Below are 20903 nucleotides of genomic sequence, written 5' to 3' on the forward strand. Positions count from 1 at the left end.
ATTGGTTCTGGGTACGCTTCATAAGAACCATAAAGGGTATTGTCAAACGCTGATTTTACAGTGTTTGTAGTATCCTTTATCTGAAGTTCATTGGGATAGATGCGATGCATAATTTACCCAAAACTATGATTGTTCAACGATATGTCAAATATGTAGTGGAAACTGAGTTCAAAAGATCTGGCTAAACTACTACGTTCTTTCCTATGGATCAGATTATCCTTAAAGTCAGCCTCTCGTGAGTTTTATGTTAAATAGATTTTGCAAGTTCATGTGAACATTCGAAAGCAAATGGCTGGATTTGAATATTTTTCAAGACGCTGGATCCTTAACAATTAAAACAAACATTTCAATTGCTTCTCAAATGGCATTTACAAATTTAAATTCAAAGTTTATTCAAGATAAATATCTTTGAACGGACGAACTTGGAATGTTGATTTCATTGAAGGTGATACATTTGGCAAAAGGCGTTTAACTTGAGAAAAATGATTTATCGAATAAGTTAGCCGGGCATTGCATTGATTTTCAAAACATTGTGTACGGAGAGAGGCAAGTAAGGAATACGTGCTGATAATAATTGAAAATCACCAGATTGACCAAGTTGTGTAGTAGAAGATCTGGTTAGCGATTGGAACGGTAATCAAAGAGTAATCAAGGGAACCAAGGTTATAGCGGTAATCAAAAGAATGTAATCCAGGGACAAAGACAAGACATGGAAAACAGACATACACAACAAAGAACATAAAGTAACTAAAATCATACATACAAAGTAACAAAAGTAAATGAGCAACTCGGACTCCACTAAGAACTGGGAGCATGGACCAGGTGCACCTGAATATATTCCCAGGATATAGACTAGACAAGGAAAGCAGCACTGATTAAACGGTATCTTGGCTCAACCATGACATAAAATAAATGTTTCAATAAAGTAACTACAACACTCTTAAATAGTGTATCTATTGCATTGAAAAATCAGCAATTCTGTTTAAGGTAGTTCATATCTAATATTTTTTGTTGATAAAATTTCTTAGTGTTTCTCAAAAATGACATGGAATGAACATACTTTAGAATTTTAATGTAAAAAACATAGGTCACCGAACTTGATATTGAGACAATTGAGTCTTATCAAAGAGTAATCAAGGGAACAATGTCATAATCCCCTCTTGAAAAGACTTTAAAAAATGTTTTAATTTTACCGTTTTAACTTTATGTAAACAATCATTTGAAATAATTTAAATATACAATTTTTCAATATTTTAAACATTATCATCTTGCAGAATAAATGCATGTGTTTATGACATTGCAAGATGACAGAAAAGATGTTCCTTGTTCCTTGTGGCAACAACCCTAAGCACCTGTGTGTGAAGCTTTTATATCACAACTCGTACGTTATACTAGAGCTCGCCGGAAATTCGCGAAATGTTTGTACCGTGCTATTCTCCTTATAATTAGACTTATACGATTAAAATCATCAGTACAATAGTTTATATTGTCGTCATCATGCACTCGTTATGGTGTATCCAACTATATTATGAGAACCGATTTGTCCACCGAGTCATAGATTTACTTTCCTCAGACGAAAAATTGTATGACTACTCGGCGGATTTTTCTAGAAACAGCAGAAAAAAGCTCCCCTACAAGTGCAACTAGTCCATTCTCCCAGTTTGCTCATTTACTCTGTTTCTTTGTACGTGTTATTTTTGTTATTTGTTGTTGTCATTGTGTGTTTTTGCGTTATTTTTAATATCTATATTTTATTATTTAAATCCCTTGATGCGGTTAGAAAAAAAATGGTGTTGAATGAAATAAAACAGCAATAACAAAATGACAATTATGAACATCTATAGAAGGGCTGTGTACACCAACATGAAATTATTCATTTATAATCCTTATAATCTGGAAACAATGGAAGGCGCTGAATAAATTTTGATCGTTTCCAATTTTCTGGCAGCGGAATTTCGTAAAAACTTCGATCGTAGTCGTAATTATAATCTTTACTAGATTTGTCATCAACAAGTTTTTGCCAAGCAGCAATGCCTCTTTCTTCAAGCGTGCCTATTAATAAAATAAGAAGACTGTAAAATTAGCAATATAGATGTTATGGAAATAACGCTTTACATTCAAAAATATTCATTATATGTAAGGTAAATTTAAGTTTAAAAAAATAAACATATTTACATGATATAATAATAGTTTAAATAAAAGTAATCCCATTAAAAATATTGATAAGACGATTAATGATTATCTACAAGTTTCTGCTTCTATTCATTTTCCATCTTTTATACAATGCCAGAAATTGACATATGTACTTGTTAGAATCATAAAAGGTTTGTTGTATAAAACACGCAAACAAAAGGAATTATAACAAAGTGTAGTTGGGGTTTAAATGCGAGTCTTATTCACCGATACAATTACAAACATTCGTGTACCTAATATGTAAATGTCTGCCTACTCTTTATCATGCTTAAGGTGATGTTCTTATAAAATATAATACACATATCCAGACACTGAGTCTATTAACATGCCCACAACAGAATCATTTCTTAATGACAGAGCTTCTGATGTAAGGGGGGCAACTTAATTGTTAACTTTAAGGCAATCATTTTTCAGTTTAAAACAAAGAGAAACGCTTTATCTTCTGCAATGACTGACGAAAGTGATTATTCGTTGAGTAATACTGAAGGAAGGAATTTACACATTTTAATTTTGATTCGAATTTTCATTACTGTGTGATATCCTATAAACGTTTTTTTATACCAAGTTTTTTTTGTTTTATTGATTCGAAACTCTTTAATACGATCGATCAATCAATCAATCAATCAATCAATCAATGAGTTGCTCATTGAAAGTCGAGACCGGGGAAGACGAAAGTGGAAAGGACAACTATGACACAATGATCAAATCAGTTTTCATGGTGCAGATGGATATACTGTAACGATTCACGAGTTCATGATGACGACCATCAAACTTCTGTATTGATGACTTCAATCTCGTAGTAACATGACCCTGTTCCAGAAGCCTAATTGTAAGAAGGCTACTGTAGTAACGGCAAGCTCTAGCAAAACGTATAAATTTTGATATGAAAATTTCATTTGCAGGTGCTGAAGGGATGTTTCCGCAGATGAAAGGATAGTTGACAATTCTGAATGAAAAGTCATCCTGTTTAGTTAATAGTTTTCCTTAACCATCAATCTCAAGATATGCGGCTGACTTCACTATATCTGTAGTATCCTTCATCTCAAGTTCTTTGGAGTAGATGCGATGTATCAAATCCCCGAAACTAATATTGTTTAACGATAATACGTCTTTTATATAGCGGAAACTGAGATTACAGGATCTAGTTAAACGATGTTCTTTCTTTCGGATCAGATCAGCTATAAAGTCAGCCTCATAAGAGTGAAGGAATAGGTCAGCAAGTACAGAAACATAATTCGTTCACATTGGAATGCCGATCGTTTGTAAAAAACGCGTCCATCACACTAGACATATATGTTGTCTAACAATTTTACCTCGTATAGTGTTATCTAGAAAGCAAGCCACTATACCACCACATAAATTAGGATTCACAAGCAGCATTTCTATTACACCATCCCTTGATTCCGAACCTACGTACAAAATGAAAAGTTTTTTTTAGGAAATAGTGACAAATGTGGTCTTTCATATAATTTTTTTCCTTGAATATGCACTCAGCACAAGAAGGTTGTACGTGTACAATGTATCGCTTTTAACCTGGTGCAAAGCAAATGTATACCTTTAATTTTAAAGGTAATAAAAATGGTAAACATTTAGTGGACCAATCGGAACTACTCGGCAATTTCCACTACACGAAATAATAACCTCGGATGCAGAAAGGAGAATTTCTTATTGAAAAAAATTGCCGGAATTGTACTCATACTCGAATCAAAGTATTTCTATCCACTGAGTGGCCGCAACAAATTTAATTATTACTAGAAATAAAGAACAATAACTCATCCAAGAATTTTTGCGCAAAGCGAGGAGCTAAGAAAAAAAATATTGGTAGAAAATTTAAACAGTTTAACTATAATTTTAGAATCAGATCGGTCAAATTCCGGACAGATCCACCCGCCTAGTGCTCCGAGGTTTTTCTTTTGTGTAACTAGAAAGGCCAAGGTGTTCCGATTGTTACTGGACTTGAACAATTACACAATATTTGTTATTAATATTTCTTTAAGGCATGAAGTAATTACTGTAGTAAATCGGTTTTCCTTTAAATAAAACGAAGACAAAAACATCATGTTATATGCCACGGTAGAAATTGTGCATTTCCTTACCTAGTAGCCATGGAGTCAAAATACATTTGATTCTGTAACAACCGCTAGATAGAACTAATACTTTGCGGTTATCAGTTTCAGACGTGATGAATACGTATTAATGAATAGATATAAATGGAAATGATAAAAAAAATCTTACCTGTATTAATTGCACCCGGAGTACTTTCTATATAATAAGGAACCATCATCCCAAATAATATTGACGTCCCTATTATAGCCATATTACGAGTAGAGCTCAATGAAACTACTTGTAGATTAGACAGAACGACGCCATTAAACATGCCAAACATGACGATAATAGCTCCACCTAAAACTGGATATGGTATGGTCAAAAACACTGCAGATATTTTCCCAACCAACCCTAAGATTACATATAAAATTCCACTTGCAACAAAAACATCTCTGCTAGCAACCTGGAAAAAATAAAAGGTCCACGTATATATTTTAATAGTTTATTCACCATATCCATGCTCCTTTTATCATAATCTCTTTAATCATTTCTAAAACACTCGTAAATGTAACGGCAATGAATAATGCTATCGTTTGGAATTTAATAAATAGCCTTAATCAATAAAAACATATATGATTGGTATTTTTAAATTATTAGTGTGTATCAATTACTAAATTATTACCGCTATAACCTTGGTTCCCTTGATTACTCTTTCATATATTATTGTTTGATATGCAATACATGATAATTTGGTAATGTCAAATAAAAAAATATAAGTAAATGTTAAAAATATAAGTAAAAGTTCATGATTTTAACTAAAACTCCATTTCAATTGCGGCTTGATATATTTTAGAATGAACTAAGCAATTATATGCAAATGGCTTGGTATCTAATTGATTACCCTTGTCACACCGATTGCACCTATGTTTCCCCCATAAGTAGTTGTAGCGTGGCCACAGCCTAAAAACCCAGCGAAAAGACTGCAGAATCCTTCCACTGCTATTCCTCGGTTAACCGAGTGTTTAGGTGGAGGCGGAAGATTGCACATTTTAGCGCATGCGTAATAATCGCCGATGGAATCTAAAATGGACGTCATGGTTCCGATAATAAATCCAGTAAATACACTGACACTGAAGGTAATAGTTCCAAACTGACCTGGAAAAAGTAATAATTACAATAATATATTATATATTATATAATATATTATAATATAATGATAATAATAACAATACAAAACTGATAATTGCATAATGTTGTTTAAAATGCCCATTTGTGTGTGTTTTCCACGAATTTTTATTATCATTTGATACTTCATGATTCCTGCAATGTTTGTCCATGTCGACGTATTTTAGTCAGTCCACTGCTGACGTTATGGTATGTTTTGCCTATCAATTGCCTGCTTCTAAGGATTCAATTATATATTCTACAAATCTGCAACTTATGTAGACGATTCCTTCGGTTACATTGGGTCTTCATTAATAACGACCCTATGACATATATGTTTATATTCTATGAGTAGACATTTTTATTTACACACAAACAAGAATCGTTGAAATATATTTTGGAAGATGTATAATTCCAAATAATTTGTCGACATTTCAATTATATTAATTTTTTTTCCGAAATGCAAATAATTGATGCAATTAACATTTTTGTACGTTTGTACTTTTAAACTCTGTTATTTAGAACGGTTACCCTCTACTGCATTTTGACTTCCTTAAGGATTTGTCTCTCTCTTAAATACTTTAGAAAGTTTGAGAAAATGAAATTTGCGACAAATTGTAACTTCCATTTAGGTTTTAAGAATTTACATTTACTAATCGAAAAGTGAAGGGATATGCAAAAGCATTCAATTGAACTTAAATTCTTCCCCCTTCGCAACAAGATTACCAGCACATGCAGGTATTCAAATATGTATATATCTATAAATGATATTTCGTTTGCTTTTCACATTTCTTAGTTCGCTTTGACCATAATTAATTTGAATTACTGATACAACTTTTTTAATTATGATTTTGTACTTGCTTCATTTTGTTACATATGTTTAAAAAGTACGAAATCGATTTTAAATGTTTCAAAAACTCATCTTCTTAGGCAAACAAATACGATGAGAGTAAGTTCAAGTTTTTGTATGAATAGCACAAAATTTAACAAAGAAATTCATTCCGTTTCTAGAAAAGCAGGGGTCGCTTACCCCATCGGTGCACCTGGTCGATGCTCCCAGTTTTAGTGGAGTCCGAGTTGCTCATTTACTTTTGTTACTTTGTCTGTATTATTTAAGTTGCTTTATTTTCTTTGTTGATTTTGTCTGTTTTCTATGTCTGGTCTTTGTCCCTGGATTACATTCTTTTGATTTCCGCTAGAAACTTGGTTCCCTTGATTACTCCTTAAAACACACTTGTCTAAAATTACACTTTTAGGGAATCTGAAGAACAAGACCAGGAAAACAGATATACATCATGAGTCATTCTATAAAAACTGGAAGCTCAGACCATTAGAAAGAATTCAAGCATCACCCGTGGAGTTACTTTTATGAAGACAAATCCGGGTTTTAAAGACAAACGAAACAAATTGACGAATATTACATCTACACATGGTTGATGAAAGCTAAACCCTAAGTAATTATTGTGCATTTTAAACGATATACTATTATCTCCCCCCACTTGTATCTACTTTCATCACATTTAAAGCACACCAAATTTGATTAAAAGGTTTGGCTTTTTTCCTTTATTCGGAGTGCACAAATAGTCATGTTCCCCCTACACCTGCTTTGTACAACGATCTCTTTTGGCGCTTTATGATTTTGATGTGATTTTATGCTTGCAGCGTTAATGGTCCTTTCCAACTTTGGTTAATTAAATTACAGCTTACCCGGATACGGAAATTTGAACCATGCTGCCTCGCTGATGGTATTTAACCTCAAGTCAGTTCTTGCATACATATCGTCGGATGCAAAGACCCCTGCTGTCGTCATTATCCACGACACAAACCAGCCGACAAGTATTGCAATTAAGATCTAAAATAAAATTAATAAAAAAATATTTCTAAAGTTATTTAATTTTTTTTCTATCGGATCTTTTATTGTCAGAATAAAAACTTATAGGTTGTCCATTAATAATATACATGATATCATCACTAGAAAATGAATAGCAATACCGAATAACCATTCATAAAATTGAAAAGACGATTTATTTTATTTGCAGCATACGTTTTCTGGAAGAGTTGGATTTGATAATTATTAATTGATACCAATTATTTTATAGAAGGCGTACTTTTGCGGCGGGTGTTTCTAGAAAAGCAGAAGACGCTTACTCTACCGGTGCACCTGGTCCATGCTGCCAGTTTTTAGTGGAGTCCGATTTGCTTATTTGCTCTTATTACTTTGTATGTATGATTTTAGTTACTTTATGTTCTTTGTTGTGTATGTCTGTTTTCCATGTCTGGTCTTTGTCCCTGGACTACATTCTTTTGATTACCGCTTTAACTTTGGTTCCCTTGATTACTCCTTTGCATAACTCGCTCATTCAACTTATCTCATCTAGATAATGAAGGTTGAATTTTCTATGTCTATAATAAAATAAAGTTCCTACATCTTTCATGCAATGTGCGGTCCTGTACCAGTGCAAATTATTGAAATGATAGAAGCAAGTTGGTCACTTAGGTCGTTGCTCGTCAGCTGAACCACACAGTAATTCAGAAATAAGTTAGTTGCTAATAAATGTAAGTGGCTATTCGAGAGATGATTTAATATTTCAATAAAATTGCAAAATCTATTTGTGAAATAACAACTTTGTTCGGGATGAGACTGCTAAACCTGTTGTTTTAAATATAACAGTAAGCCGAAAGAGATTTCACTTAAGTGGTTACTGTGTAAGCAAATGGTGAAAGAGTCAAGATTTCCGTAAACAAAAAATGAGCATAAATGTAACGTTGTCAAGTTTGTTTTTGATATAGATTGGCTTTAGGTACAGTTTGCTTATGTGTATATTGTAAAACAGTCAACATATTACTACATTACTACAGCCAACTAGAAAATAGCTTCATACATAAACATAGTTAACTGAACATATTACATATTAGCAACGCTATTGGTCATCAGATTAAGACGTATTACACATAGTTAACTGAACATATTAGCAACGCTATTGGTCATCAGATTAAGACGTATTACACATAAAATACAAACAAACTTGTAACATAATGTAATAAAGGACAAGGATTTACCCACAACGAGTTGTAACATAATGTAATAAAGGACAAGGATTTACCCACAACGAGTTGTAACATAATGTAATAAAGGACAAGGATTTACCCACAACGATTGTAATATAATGTAATAAAGGACAAGGATTTACCCACAACGAATTGTATGTTAAAGTTATCGTTTCGTTGATGGTAATTTACAAATTTATTTTTTAGCGAAATAAAATCGTACATGATAGCCTAGAGAAGAATATAATATACAAGATTATCAGAATGAAGGACGAAGGATAGTATTTGAACTGAAAGACGGTGGTTTTCCATGAGATGAAGCACAAACGTTGGCAAAAGACAGACCAAAATTCAGCCTTAGGACTCACTGACGATGACAAGAAATAACAATTATAAAAAAAAACCAAAATAATAATAAAAGGCTCAGAAACAGTCATTCTAATAAGTAGAAGCTATATATAGAAAAGATATTAGTTTTTTTTATAAATTCATCACGTATTTGCATAGAAATAATTGACTACAAATGTATTGTTCTAAATGCAGCACGTAGGTACTTTGGTAGATGTAAAGTCTTTTTGTTCATATATTTGATGAAGTCTAAGTCGTATAACATTTTACATTGATTTCTTTCTAATGATTACACATATAAACATCCTATTTGTTTATGTCCCAGTATAATAGTATGATAATTAATGCTGCTATTTAAGCATACTTTGCAAATTGATTTGATTGGTTTAATTTTAATTTGATCTACTATTATTAAAATGAAACTTGTTTGTTTCATCTTTTTAAGAGAAAGTTGAAAATAACAAGTTATCTGCAACTCAATAATTACTGTCAACATTCACAATATATTCACTTTTTCGGACTTACAGAATATACTTGATGGAGTGGAAACCATATAATATGAAAGCCTTTTTTCTTTGTCCAGAAGGGTATTGGTGTTTTCCTATGACTCAAGTAGAGTGCGAGAGCCAATGCTATGACAACTACCCTAAAGTATATAATTTGTCAATTTTGTCATTGTGGACATAAGTATTTTCATATTCTACTACTTTAATGGGGTGATCTTTAACAAAACCATATTTGGTCAAAATCATACAATATCGGTATCATTTATATATGCAATAAATTAAGTTATTTCTGAAACAAATAATTGCATTTTTTTGCGATTAAGCTATGTTATATCACAAAATGTCCACCGTAGCGAATTCAAATAAAACCAATCTTCAAATATTACAAGTACAAATTGTGATTTTTTTATGATTGCTATAATAACTGTCGCTTTTTAGCAACAGATCAATATTGAGATAAAAAAGCATTTTGTAAATTATACACCTTTCAATTGTTAGCATACAAACGAAAAAAATGTCTCTTTTTGCAACATGATATCGCGAAAATTATCAGTAAAATAAGTTTAAATAAACTTACATTATGGCTACTCCCCAGTGAACCTTGGAAAACTTCACCGCCGCTCTTGCAGCAAATAAACTACTAAGAAACAGCGTTGGAACTATTGTTATTGGCCCAATAAACCGTAAAAGGAGACTTACTATGCCAGTTGCTCCTATCAAAAATTGACAGGTTCCTGCAGCGATCAAACTGCCTTGTAACTAAAAAAAAAGTAACTTGCATATCGAATTTCACACTGTTTTCAAGTATGATATACTTAAGATATTTTAAAATTTCAAAACGTCAAATGTGCTTGCTGGCAGATAAAAATACTTAAAAATGTTATTACGAAGAAATGTTAAATGTTCTTCATGGAATCATTATTACTCATGCAAGTATGATTCTTTTCACTCCAAACGCAGTTACGTACATCATACATAAAACAGGTAGCTTAAAATATAAATAAAAAAATGTGTCTGATTACATTTTATAATCATTTCAATTTTTTGTCGTTTTGTTTGCTACATAAAATGCCTACATTGACCAACACTCATTTTATATATCATTTATTTCGAACCCTAATTTCGTCAACAGCATATTACGTAAATAAACTTTTTCTATTACGATATACAATGGTGTGCCACAGCAAAAATGCATCCAATATAAGTCGAAACTATTACATGTTAATGTTTTATTTTTGAACTTTTGTATACAGTGTAATAACAAAATGACCATATTGATCAATTTAGTCATCAGTCAAAAGGAATCACATGGCAATATCAAAGCAAAAACCGGAAAGTAAGGAACAAACGCAAAAGTCTTGACTTGGTGTAGCCATTTTCGACGACAATAGTGGGTTGAACCAGGTTTCATATTCAAAAGAGTATGTCTTCTCCAGTGTTTAAGTTATCCATACATAATTTCCGTTGTTTTATACATATACTTAAACATCATCGTGTATAATGTTGATGAAATTATATGTATCTTACATAGACCCACAACTTGTATGTTAAAGATGCGTGTCTACTTCATGTTTTAACTTTAACTTTGCTTACATCACGTATATTGTTTAAAACAAATTCCGCCTGGCTTTCAGCTGTGCCATTCATAATGAGATTTGTAGTAATTGTTGAATTGTTTAAATCTGTAAAGAAACAGATCAGTAAAATATTACAACAGGAATACCATTATTATAACTCGTATGATAAATTGTGAAACATATTATAAGAAAACACATCAAACAAGTTAGTCTTACATATGTAAGTCTCATGTGCATGTACTGTGCCACAAACGTGTCCAATTTTACAAACGGATCCGATCATATTGCAATGTCAATTCAAATATTTGAAATTACAAAACTTCTTACATCCAAATCTCACAAATGTGTCAAATTCGATCGCAATAACATGTCCAAATATAAATATCAAACAAACCTGTTTTGATTGTTATATGAACTTGTTTGAGCTAAAAAAAGACAATAATTCATTGCAATATGCCCCTGATATTTGTCAAAATAGAAAAAGAAAAAGAAAACAAATACAAAAAACAAAAAACAAAAACAAAAACAAATAAAAACAAAAACAAAATCAAAAACAAAAACAAAAACAAAAAAAAAAACAAAACAATGCATTGTACACAATCATCATTTTCCAGTTGTAAAATGTGTTCCTATATATAATAATAATACAAGTTTATTATTATGTGTCGTATCATTGTACAGTTTTTTTTTTAAGTCGGACATGGTTTTGCTGATGGACATGTTTGTGAGTCCTACAGATTTCCATATAATTCTGTATTAAGCACATTTTTCTTTGGAATACCAAACATTACAACGGTAAGAATAGCTTTAGAGATGTAAGTATAAATCTGCTTTGAAATTACATAGATGTTCGTATAGTAGGAAAATGTTCTTCAATAAGATGGTATATATCCATTATATTTCCGCTAGGTTTATTTTTCTTATATCTAAAATACTTTAGTTCTTAACACACAGTTCAACTCGATATCGACTTGATATAGTGTATATTTTACATATACATTATATGCAATAATACTTTTCTTTTCAGTGATATACCACATTTAATTGTTTTACCGTAGTTCACATTTTCTTTTAAGTTGCATTTATCTGGATCTAAAACCTGCATAGCCAATAAAGGAATGAGAAAGTCGCCTGCTGCGCCCTGAATTACAGACAACCTTATGAAATAGAAAATAATAACTTTATCAGCTAAAAGTTAGAAACAATAAAACTTCATATCCAATACTTTCAGTCAATATTCATGGATTTTGAAGACTGTTCAGCATTCACTGTGGTATCCAGTGGTGGTTTTCACAAGAAGTCGTAAAATGTGTCTTAAGTTATTATATCACAATGCCATTTTCTATGATGACATCAATACTTAGGATAAACTTTACTTTTACAAGTTGCTTTTTTTTCGTGACATTGAGGCCTATTTTTGAAGGGAACATAAATTGAGATCTACGATGCTGTAAAAGACATGATCCCATGTTATTTTTACATCACTTATATTATATTTCACATGATGTTCACGGTTATTTCAATTGCATAGAGCAAATAAAATTGCTGACCGAGCTCACTTAAAGTTCAGGTGAATCAAGGTTTCATTTCACGTGCAGTTCACATGAACTTTAAGCTCGTGTAAAATCACGTTATTGTCATCTGAAATTCACGTTAATGTCACGTCAAGCCCGGTTCAATTACATTTTTTATCGAATTTGACTGCTTATGAAATAGCTACTGTAATAAACCATAAAGTTTCAATTTTTCTTATAAATTCAGTTTGTTGCATCAACAATGTACATTGAGGTTTTATCTTTGTATATTATATTTGATTCTATTGTTTTATAATATGAGAACTCCAAAATGCGTTTTTTTTTTAATTAATTTTTGATTACAATGTTGTGGCATTGTACATTTTTTAATTGATACTTGTTTATGAACTAGCCATTGTTCCAAGTCGTTAACTATATTACATGTTGTAGTATGAATTTCTTTCAATTTGCCCAAGTAGCCAATACTATAATATGAGCTTCAATGACCTTCTTCGTGGTCTAGCCATGATACTCATAAATATCATATTTATACTTCATCTATTTGCCAGATTGGATAAAGAAATTGTCTTTACTACCGGAGATTATCTAAAATGTTATCTTTGCTGAAGAGTTATTGTGTTCTTTGATTATTTTTTAGATGAAATACACGTGAATGAATGCCACTGTCGGGCTTCTGATCGATCTTTTAATGGTTCACATAAATTAAATTTCATAATATTCGAGAAAACCAACAAAGTTAAACTGACTTTATTTATGAATTTCAAACGACGTTGTGAATTTGCTAACTACATTACTACAGCCAACTAGAAAATAGCTTCATACATAAACATAGTTAACTGAACATATTACATATTAGCAACGCTATTGGTCATCAGATTAAGACGTATTACACATAGTTAACTGAACATATTAGCAACGCTATTGGTCATCAGATTAAGACGTATTACACATAAAATACAAACAAACTTGTAACATAATGTAATAAAGGACAAGGATTTACCCACAACGAGTTGTAACATAATGTAATAAAGGACAAGGATTTACCCACAACGAGTTGTAACATAATGTAATAAAGGACAAGGATTTACCCACAACGATTGTAATATAATGTAATAAAGGACAAGGATTTACCCACAACGAATTGTATGTTAAAGTTATCGTTTCGTTGATGGTAATTTACAAATTTATTTTTTAGCGAAATAAAATCGTACATGATAGCCTAGAGAAGAATATAATATACAAGATTATCAGAATGAAGGACGAAGGATAGTATTTGAACTGAAAGACGGTGGTTTTCCATGAGATGAAGCACAAACGTTGGCAAAAGACAGACCAAAATTCAGCCTTAGGACTCACTGACGATGACAAGAAATAACAATTATAAAAAAAAACCAAAATAATAATAAAAGGCTCAGAAACAGTCATTCTAATAAGTAGAAGCTATATATAGAAAAGATATTAGTTTTTTTTTATAAATTCATCACGTATTTGCATAGAAATAATTGACTACAAATGTATTGTTCTAAATGCAGCACGTAGGTACTTTGGTAGATGTAAAGTCTTTTTGTTCATATATTTGATGAAGTCTAAGTCGTATAACATTTTACATTGATTTCTTTCTAATGATTACACATATAAACATCCTATTTGTTTATGTCCCAGTATAATAGTATGATAATTAATGCTGCTATTTAAGCATACTTTGCAAATTGATTTGATTGGTTTAATTTTAATTTGATCTACTATTATTAAAATGAAACTTGTTTGTTTCATCTTTTTAAGAGAAAGTTGAAAATAACAAGTTATCTGCAACTCAATAATTACTGTCAACATTCACAATATATTCACTTTTTCGGACTTACAGAATATACTTGATGGAGTGGAAACCATATAATATGAAAGCCTTTTTTCTTTGTCCAGAAGGGTATTGGTGTTTTCCTATGACTCAAGTAGAGTGCGAGAGCCAATGCTATGACAACTACCCTAAAGTATATAATTTGTCAATTTTGTCATTGTGGACATAAGTATTTTCATATTCTACTACTTTAATGGGGTGATCTTTAACAAAACCATATTTGGTCAAAATCATACAATATCGGTATCATTTATATATGCAATAAATTAAGTTATTTCTGAAACAAATAATTGCATTTTTTTGCGATTAAGCTATGTTATATCACAAAATGTCCACCGTAGCGAATTCAAATAAAACCAATCTTCAAATATTACAAGTACAAATTGTGATTTTTTTATGATTGCTATAATAACTGTCGCTTTTTAGCAACAGATCAATATTGAGATAAAAAAGCATTTTGTAAATTATACACCTTTCAATTGTTAGCATACAAACGAAAAAAATGTCTCTTTTTGCAACATGATATCGCGAAAATTATCAGTAAAATAAGTTTAAATAAACTTACATTATGGCTACTCCCCAGTGAACCTTGGAAAACTTCACCGCCGCTCTTGCAGCAAATAAACTACTAAGAAACAGCGTTGGAACTATTGTTATTGGCCCAATAAACCGTAAAAGGAGACTTACTATGCCAGTTGCTCCTATCAAAAATTGACAGGTTCCTGCAGCGATTAAACTGCCTTGTAACTAAAAAAAAGTAACTTGCATATCGAATTTCACACTGTTTTCAAGTATGATATACTTAAGATATTTTAAAATTTCAAAACGTCAAATGTGCTTGCTGGCAGATAAAAATACTTAAAAATGTTATTACGAAGAAATGTTAAATGTTCTTCATGGAATCATTATTACTCATGCAAGTATGATTCTTTTCACTCCAAACGCAGTTACGTACATCATACATAAAACAGGTAGCTTAAAATATAAATAAAAAAATGTGTCTGATTACATTTTATAATCATTTCAATTTTTTGTCGTTTTGTTTGCTACATAAAATGCCTACATTGACCAACACTCATTTTATATATCATTTATTTCGAACCCTAATTTCGTCAACAGCATATTACGTAAATAAACTTTTTCTATTACGATATACAATGGTGTGCCACAGCAAAAATGCATCCAATATAAGTCGAAACTATTACATGTTAATGTTTTATTTTTGAACTTTTGTATACAGTGTAATAACAAAATGACCATATTGATCAATTTAGTCATCAGTCAAAAGGAATCACATGGCAATATCAAAGCAAAAACCGGAAAGTAAGGAACAAACGCAAAAGTCTTGACTTGGTGTAGCCATTTTCGACGACAATAGTGGGTTGAACCAGGTTTCATATTCAAAAGAGTATGTCTTCTCCAGTGTTTAAGTTATCCATACATAATTTCCGTTGTTTTATACATATACTTAAACATCATCGTGTATAATGTTGATGAAATTATATGTATCTTACATAGACCCACAACTTGTATGTTAAAGATGCGTGTCTACTTCATGTTTTAACTTTAACTTTGCTTACATCATGTATATTGTTTAAAACAAATTCCGCCTGGCTTTCAGCTGTGCCATTCATAATGAGATTTGTAGTAATTGTTGAATTGTTTAAATCTGTAAAGAAACAGATCAGTAAAATATTACAACAGGAATACCATTATTATAACTCGTATGATAAATTGTGAAACATATTATAAGAAAACACATCAAACAAGTTAGTCTTACATATGTAAGTCTCATGTGCATGTACTGTGCCACAAACGTGTCCAATTTTACAAACGGATCCGATCATATTGCAATGTCAATTCAAATATTTGAAATTACAAAACTTCTTACATCCAAATCTCACAAATGTGTCAAATTCGATCGCAATAACATGTCCAAATATAAATATCAAACAAACCTGTTTTGATTGTTATATGAACTTGTTTGAGCTAAAAAAAGACAATAATTCATTGCAATATGCCCCTGATATTTGTCAAAATAGAAAAAGAAAAAGAAAACAAATACAAAAAACAAAAACAAAAACAAATAAAAACAAAAACAAAATCAAAAACAAAAACAAAAACAAAAACAAAAAAAAACAAAACAATGCATTGTACACAATCATCATTTTCCAGTTGTAAAATGTGTTCCTATATATAATAATAATACAAGTTTATTATTATGTGTCGTATCATTGTACAGTTTTTTTTTTAAGTCGGACATGGTTTTGCTGATGGACATGTTTGTGAGTCCTACAGATTTCCATATAATTCTGTATTAAGCACATTTTTCTTTGGAATACCAAACATTACAACGGTAAGAATAGCTTTAGAGATGTAAGTATAAATCTGCTTTGAAATTACATAGATGTTCGTATAGTAGGAAAATGTTCTTCAATAAGATGGTATATATCCATTATATTTCCGCTAGGTTTATTTTTCTTATATCTAAAATACTTTAGTTCTTAACACACAGTTCAACTCGATATCGACTTGATATAGTGTATATTTTACATATACATTATATGCAATAATACTTTTCTTTTCAGTGATATACCACATTTAATTGTTTTACCGTAGTTCACATTTTCTTTTAAGTTGCATTTATCTGGATCTAAAACCTGCATAGCCAATAAAGGAATGAGAAAGTCGCCTGCTGCGCCCTGAATTACAGACAACCTTATGAAATAGAAAATAATAACTTTATCAGCTAAAAGTTAGAAACAATAAAACTTCATATCCAATACTTTCAGTCAATATTCATGGATTTTGAAGACTGTTCAGCATTCACTGTGGTATCCAGTGGTGGTTTTCACAAGAAGTCGTAAAATGTGTCTTAAGTTATTATATCACAATGCCATTTTCTATGATGACATCAATACTTAGGATAAACTTTACTTTTACAAGTTGCTTTTTTTTCGTGACATTGAGGCCTATTTTTGAAGGGAACATAAATTGAGATCTACGATGCTGTAAAAGACATGATCCCATGTTATTTTTACATCACTTATATTATATTTCACATGATGTTCACGGTTATTTCAATTGCATAGAGCAAATAAAATTGCTGACCGAGCTCACTTAAAGTTCAGGTGAATCAAGGTTTCATTTCACGTGCAGTTCACATGAACTTTAAGCTCGTGTAAAATCACGTTATTGTCATCTGAAATTCACGTTAATGTCACGTCAAGCCCGGTTCAATTACATTTTTTATCGAATTTGACTGCTTATGAAATAGCTACTGTAATAAACCATAAAGTTTCAATTTTTCTTATAAATTCAGTTTGTTGCATCAACAATGTACATTGAGGTTTTATCTTTGTATATTATATTTGATTCTATTGTTTTATAATATGAGAACTCCAAAATGCGTTTTTTTTTTAATTAATTTTTGATTACAATGTTGTGGCATTGTACATTTTTTAATTGATACTTGTTTATGAACTAGCCATTGTTCCAAGTCGTTAACTATATTACATGTTGTAGTATGAATTTCTTTCAATTTGCCCAAGTAGCCAATACTATAATATGAGCTTCAATGACCTTCTTCGTGGTCTAGCCATGATACTCATAAATATCATATTTATACTTCATCTATTTGCCAGATTGGATAAAGAAATTGTCTTTACTACCGGAGATTATCTAAAATGTTATCTTTGCTGAAGAGTTATTGTGTTCTTTGATTATTTTTTAGATGAAATACACGTGAATGAATGCCACTGTCGGGCTTCTGATCGATCTTTTAATGGTTCACATAAATTAAATTTCATAATATTCGAGAAAACCAACAAAGTTAAACTGACTTTATTTATGAATTTCAAACGACGTTGTGAATTTGCTAACTGAGAAAGAGGATGCGATTTTGCTAATTCAAGTCAGGCGCCAAACTTGCAATAAATAATAATTAAAATATATGCTGAATTGTTCGTCAAGTTGTATGTACGATTTTTTTTTACCTTTTTTTCATAATTTGTTTTCTCATGTGATCGTACGTTTCCTTTTTTCTAATTTTGCTTGCTTTAATTACCGAGATCCGATGAACGACATCAAGATGGTACATATTCCACACATGAATAAGGATGAGCTCAGTAAGGTTGTTTTGATATCTTCGTCTAATGTAGCACATGTAACATCAACGACCAATAAAGATATAGCGATGATTCCAGATAAAGAAACCAAAACATGCTGAAATAAAATAGAGAGAAACGTATCCATATTCCTTCCTGCATACATATTTGACTTTGTTTTCATACAGTATAGTAAAGGTATATAGTAAAGTATGCATTACTATTTCAGGAAACAACATTTTTTATTAGGAGAAAAAGACGACTAAGATTAAATGTTAACAAAGCAAAAACTGAGAACAAATTTATGCCAAATTCAACTACGACGAAATAAAATTCAAGACAAGATAGAGTAAAAAAGTGTTGGTAACAATTTACAAATATTGGTATCAAAATATTTTTTGCTTTAGTTTGTGTACTAATTTGTACTTGTTTGCAAATCATATTAACCAAGTCTAAATGTTTTGTTTTGGCACATTTTCTTATTCATAGATGTATCACAAATCAGAAATACAAACTACCTGGAAGCCACAGAACAATGTAAGATAAATGGGTGGGTGATCAGCAGCTTTGAATAACAATCTTTGATCCCGATCGTCTTCAATTTTTACATTATCCGAAAGTTCTTTCCCGTGGTAAACAAGAAATTCATCCTGATCATCTGTACGTTCCGCTTGTGCGTCGTCCATCCTCAAATGTAATTCTTTTTTTGTTTTTATTTAAAATGTTGTCGATTCAAGTAAACACCAGCAGCAATAGTACATCAAACTAAGGAATAACAAGATTACGAATTAGTTGGATATGCTTAAGTTTGAATTTACCGGAAATACTGATACATAAAGCCAAGTCAATGAACGAGGTTAATTAAAATAAGACTAGTGTGTAAGGCAGCACATGGACAACACATGTCTGTTTACCTAATCTCGGTGAAAACAGTATAGAACACAGTTCTTTTAATATAAACATTTATAATCTCATCGCAAAGTCAAAATTTATGGTTTTTGTCGTGATATTGCCACTTGTAATACGGACTTTCCTTTTAGACTTTTCCTTTTGGCCACTGCTTAGATTTTATCAGTTCGGTAATTTTGTTTTTACCCTTCATTTATCATTGTCTTCATGCTTTTTTTCTCTTAGATGTACACCCAAACAATAAATTGACTGTGCAATATTTGCAGATAACAACAATATTTTTGTTCTAATATTCGCCTACAAAATACAATGTTCCAATTATATATATTGCACATTTCGATATGTTAACATTTATTTCAAGGAGTAACCTTTCATCAGCTGCATTATTGTCAAATATTTTCGAAGATCCAAATCGTAATGTTAGTTGTAAAAAAGGCCAAAGTCATTCCCAAGAGCTTCTACCATTTTCAATGTAAGAAATGAAGCCTCGGTGTTTTATTTTGATAGATATGATAATTACAATTATTTATATTTCGGGGTCAAACAAGTCTGACTACTGATTCGGTGAATACCCCTGGGGACCTTTGGTCCACCAGCAGTGGCATCGACCTATTGGTTATTACATACAAAAATACTAATGATATATATTGCAAATTTTGATACGCTGTATACGTGTTTCAAGGAATAACTCTCATCAGCAGCATTGTAATCAATTAAGTTGGAAGATCTAAATCTTAATATTAATTTAAAACAAAAATTACTCAAAATCAAAACTATCGAAATAGGAAACCAAATACATTACCAAGAGTTGCTACCATGTGCAATACAAAGAATTGATGTGATGTGATGTGATGTAGGTTACTGTGGTTATTTGAAGTGCGGTAAACAGCCGTTTAATATCATGTTCATCATAATGATTGGAAATAACTTAACATAATATTTGTGATGAAATTATGTCACAAGAGTCTTATTTACACTTTCGCAACAAACTAAGGTTGATATTTATATCGGGATTGAGAAAATGTTTTTTAACCAAGATGTTATGTCTCTATAATAGTGATTTGATCAGAAATATACATAAAGACGAAAAGGGAGAAAGGGAGGGAGTTTAAATACTATGAATAATACTTACTCATTGAAGCAAAGTTACAATTTGAAAACAACATCAACCAAATGTACGAAAGGTCTTGAAGATTGTTTTCGAATAGATACAGCCAAATATTATTCTGGTCACGACTTTGTAATTTAATTATGTGTATAGTTATATATAAGTGTATAGGGTCTGTTTAAACTTTAGATATCAAACTAAACTACTGGGAACAAGGTGGTTTGAGCACGATTCTTGTTTAATATATTCCATGACCACTAAATGATTATTATCTTTATAAGGAAAATATACAGGGCTATTTTAACTTAACGTAATCACAGTAGTTAAGAATTAATAATTTGAATGCGTTTGACACATATTTCGTTGTCTTTCCGTTGTACGCCTTTTTCGAGAAATGCAGGGGGAAAGCTGGTAGTGCGACTAGAGCGAACCAAAAAACTTGTATGGTTAAGGTTTTCACAACATGTTAATATCTAGGACAATACACCTGCTTAAAATTGATATAATA

At 31.2% G+C, this 20903-nt stretch overlaps 1 protein-coding gene across 1 annotated transcript; it reads right to left on the reverse strand.

Moving 5' to 3' along the window:
- Window positions 1-408: 408 nt before the first annotated feature.
- On the reverse strand, window positions 409-20480 carry LOC148616811 (solute carrier family 23 member 2-like). The gene is made up of 12 exons (XM_088583897.1): window positions 20420-20480; window positions 18897-19143; window positions 18339-18496; window positions 16887-16990; window positions 10899-10987; window positions 9883-10064; window positions 9325-9445; window positions 7111-7255; window positions 5141-5394; window positions 4429-4702; window positions 3507-3602; window positions 409-2052 (listed from the first exon to the last, which is right to left on the reverse strand). The coding sequence occupies exons 2-12, from the start codon at window positions 19062-19064 to the stop codon at window positions 1874-1876; spliced, it is 1770 nt and encodes a 589-aa protein (XP_088440023.1). The 5' UTR covers window positions 19065-19143; window positions 20420-20480; the 3' UTR covers window positions 409-1873.
- Window positions 20481-20903: the final 423 nt, after the last annotated feature.

This window comes from Perna viridis, chromosome 5 (genome assembly GCF_037379345.1).
Source record: "Perna viridis isolate PV_CMFRI_1.1 ecotype Kerala chromosome 5, ASM3737934v1, whole genome shotgun sequence".
Classification (NCBI taxonomy): Eukaryota; Metazoa; Mollusca; class Bivalvia; order Mytilida; family Mytilidae; genus Perna; species Perna viridis.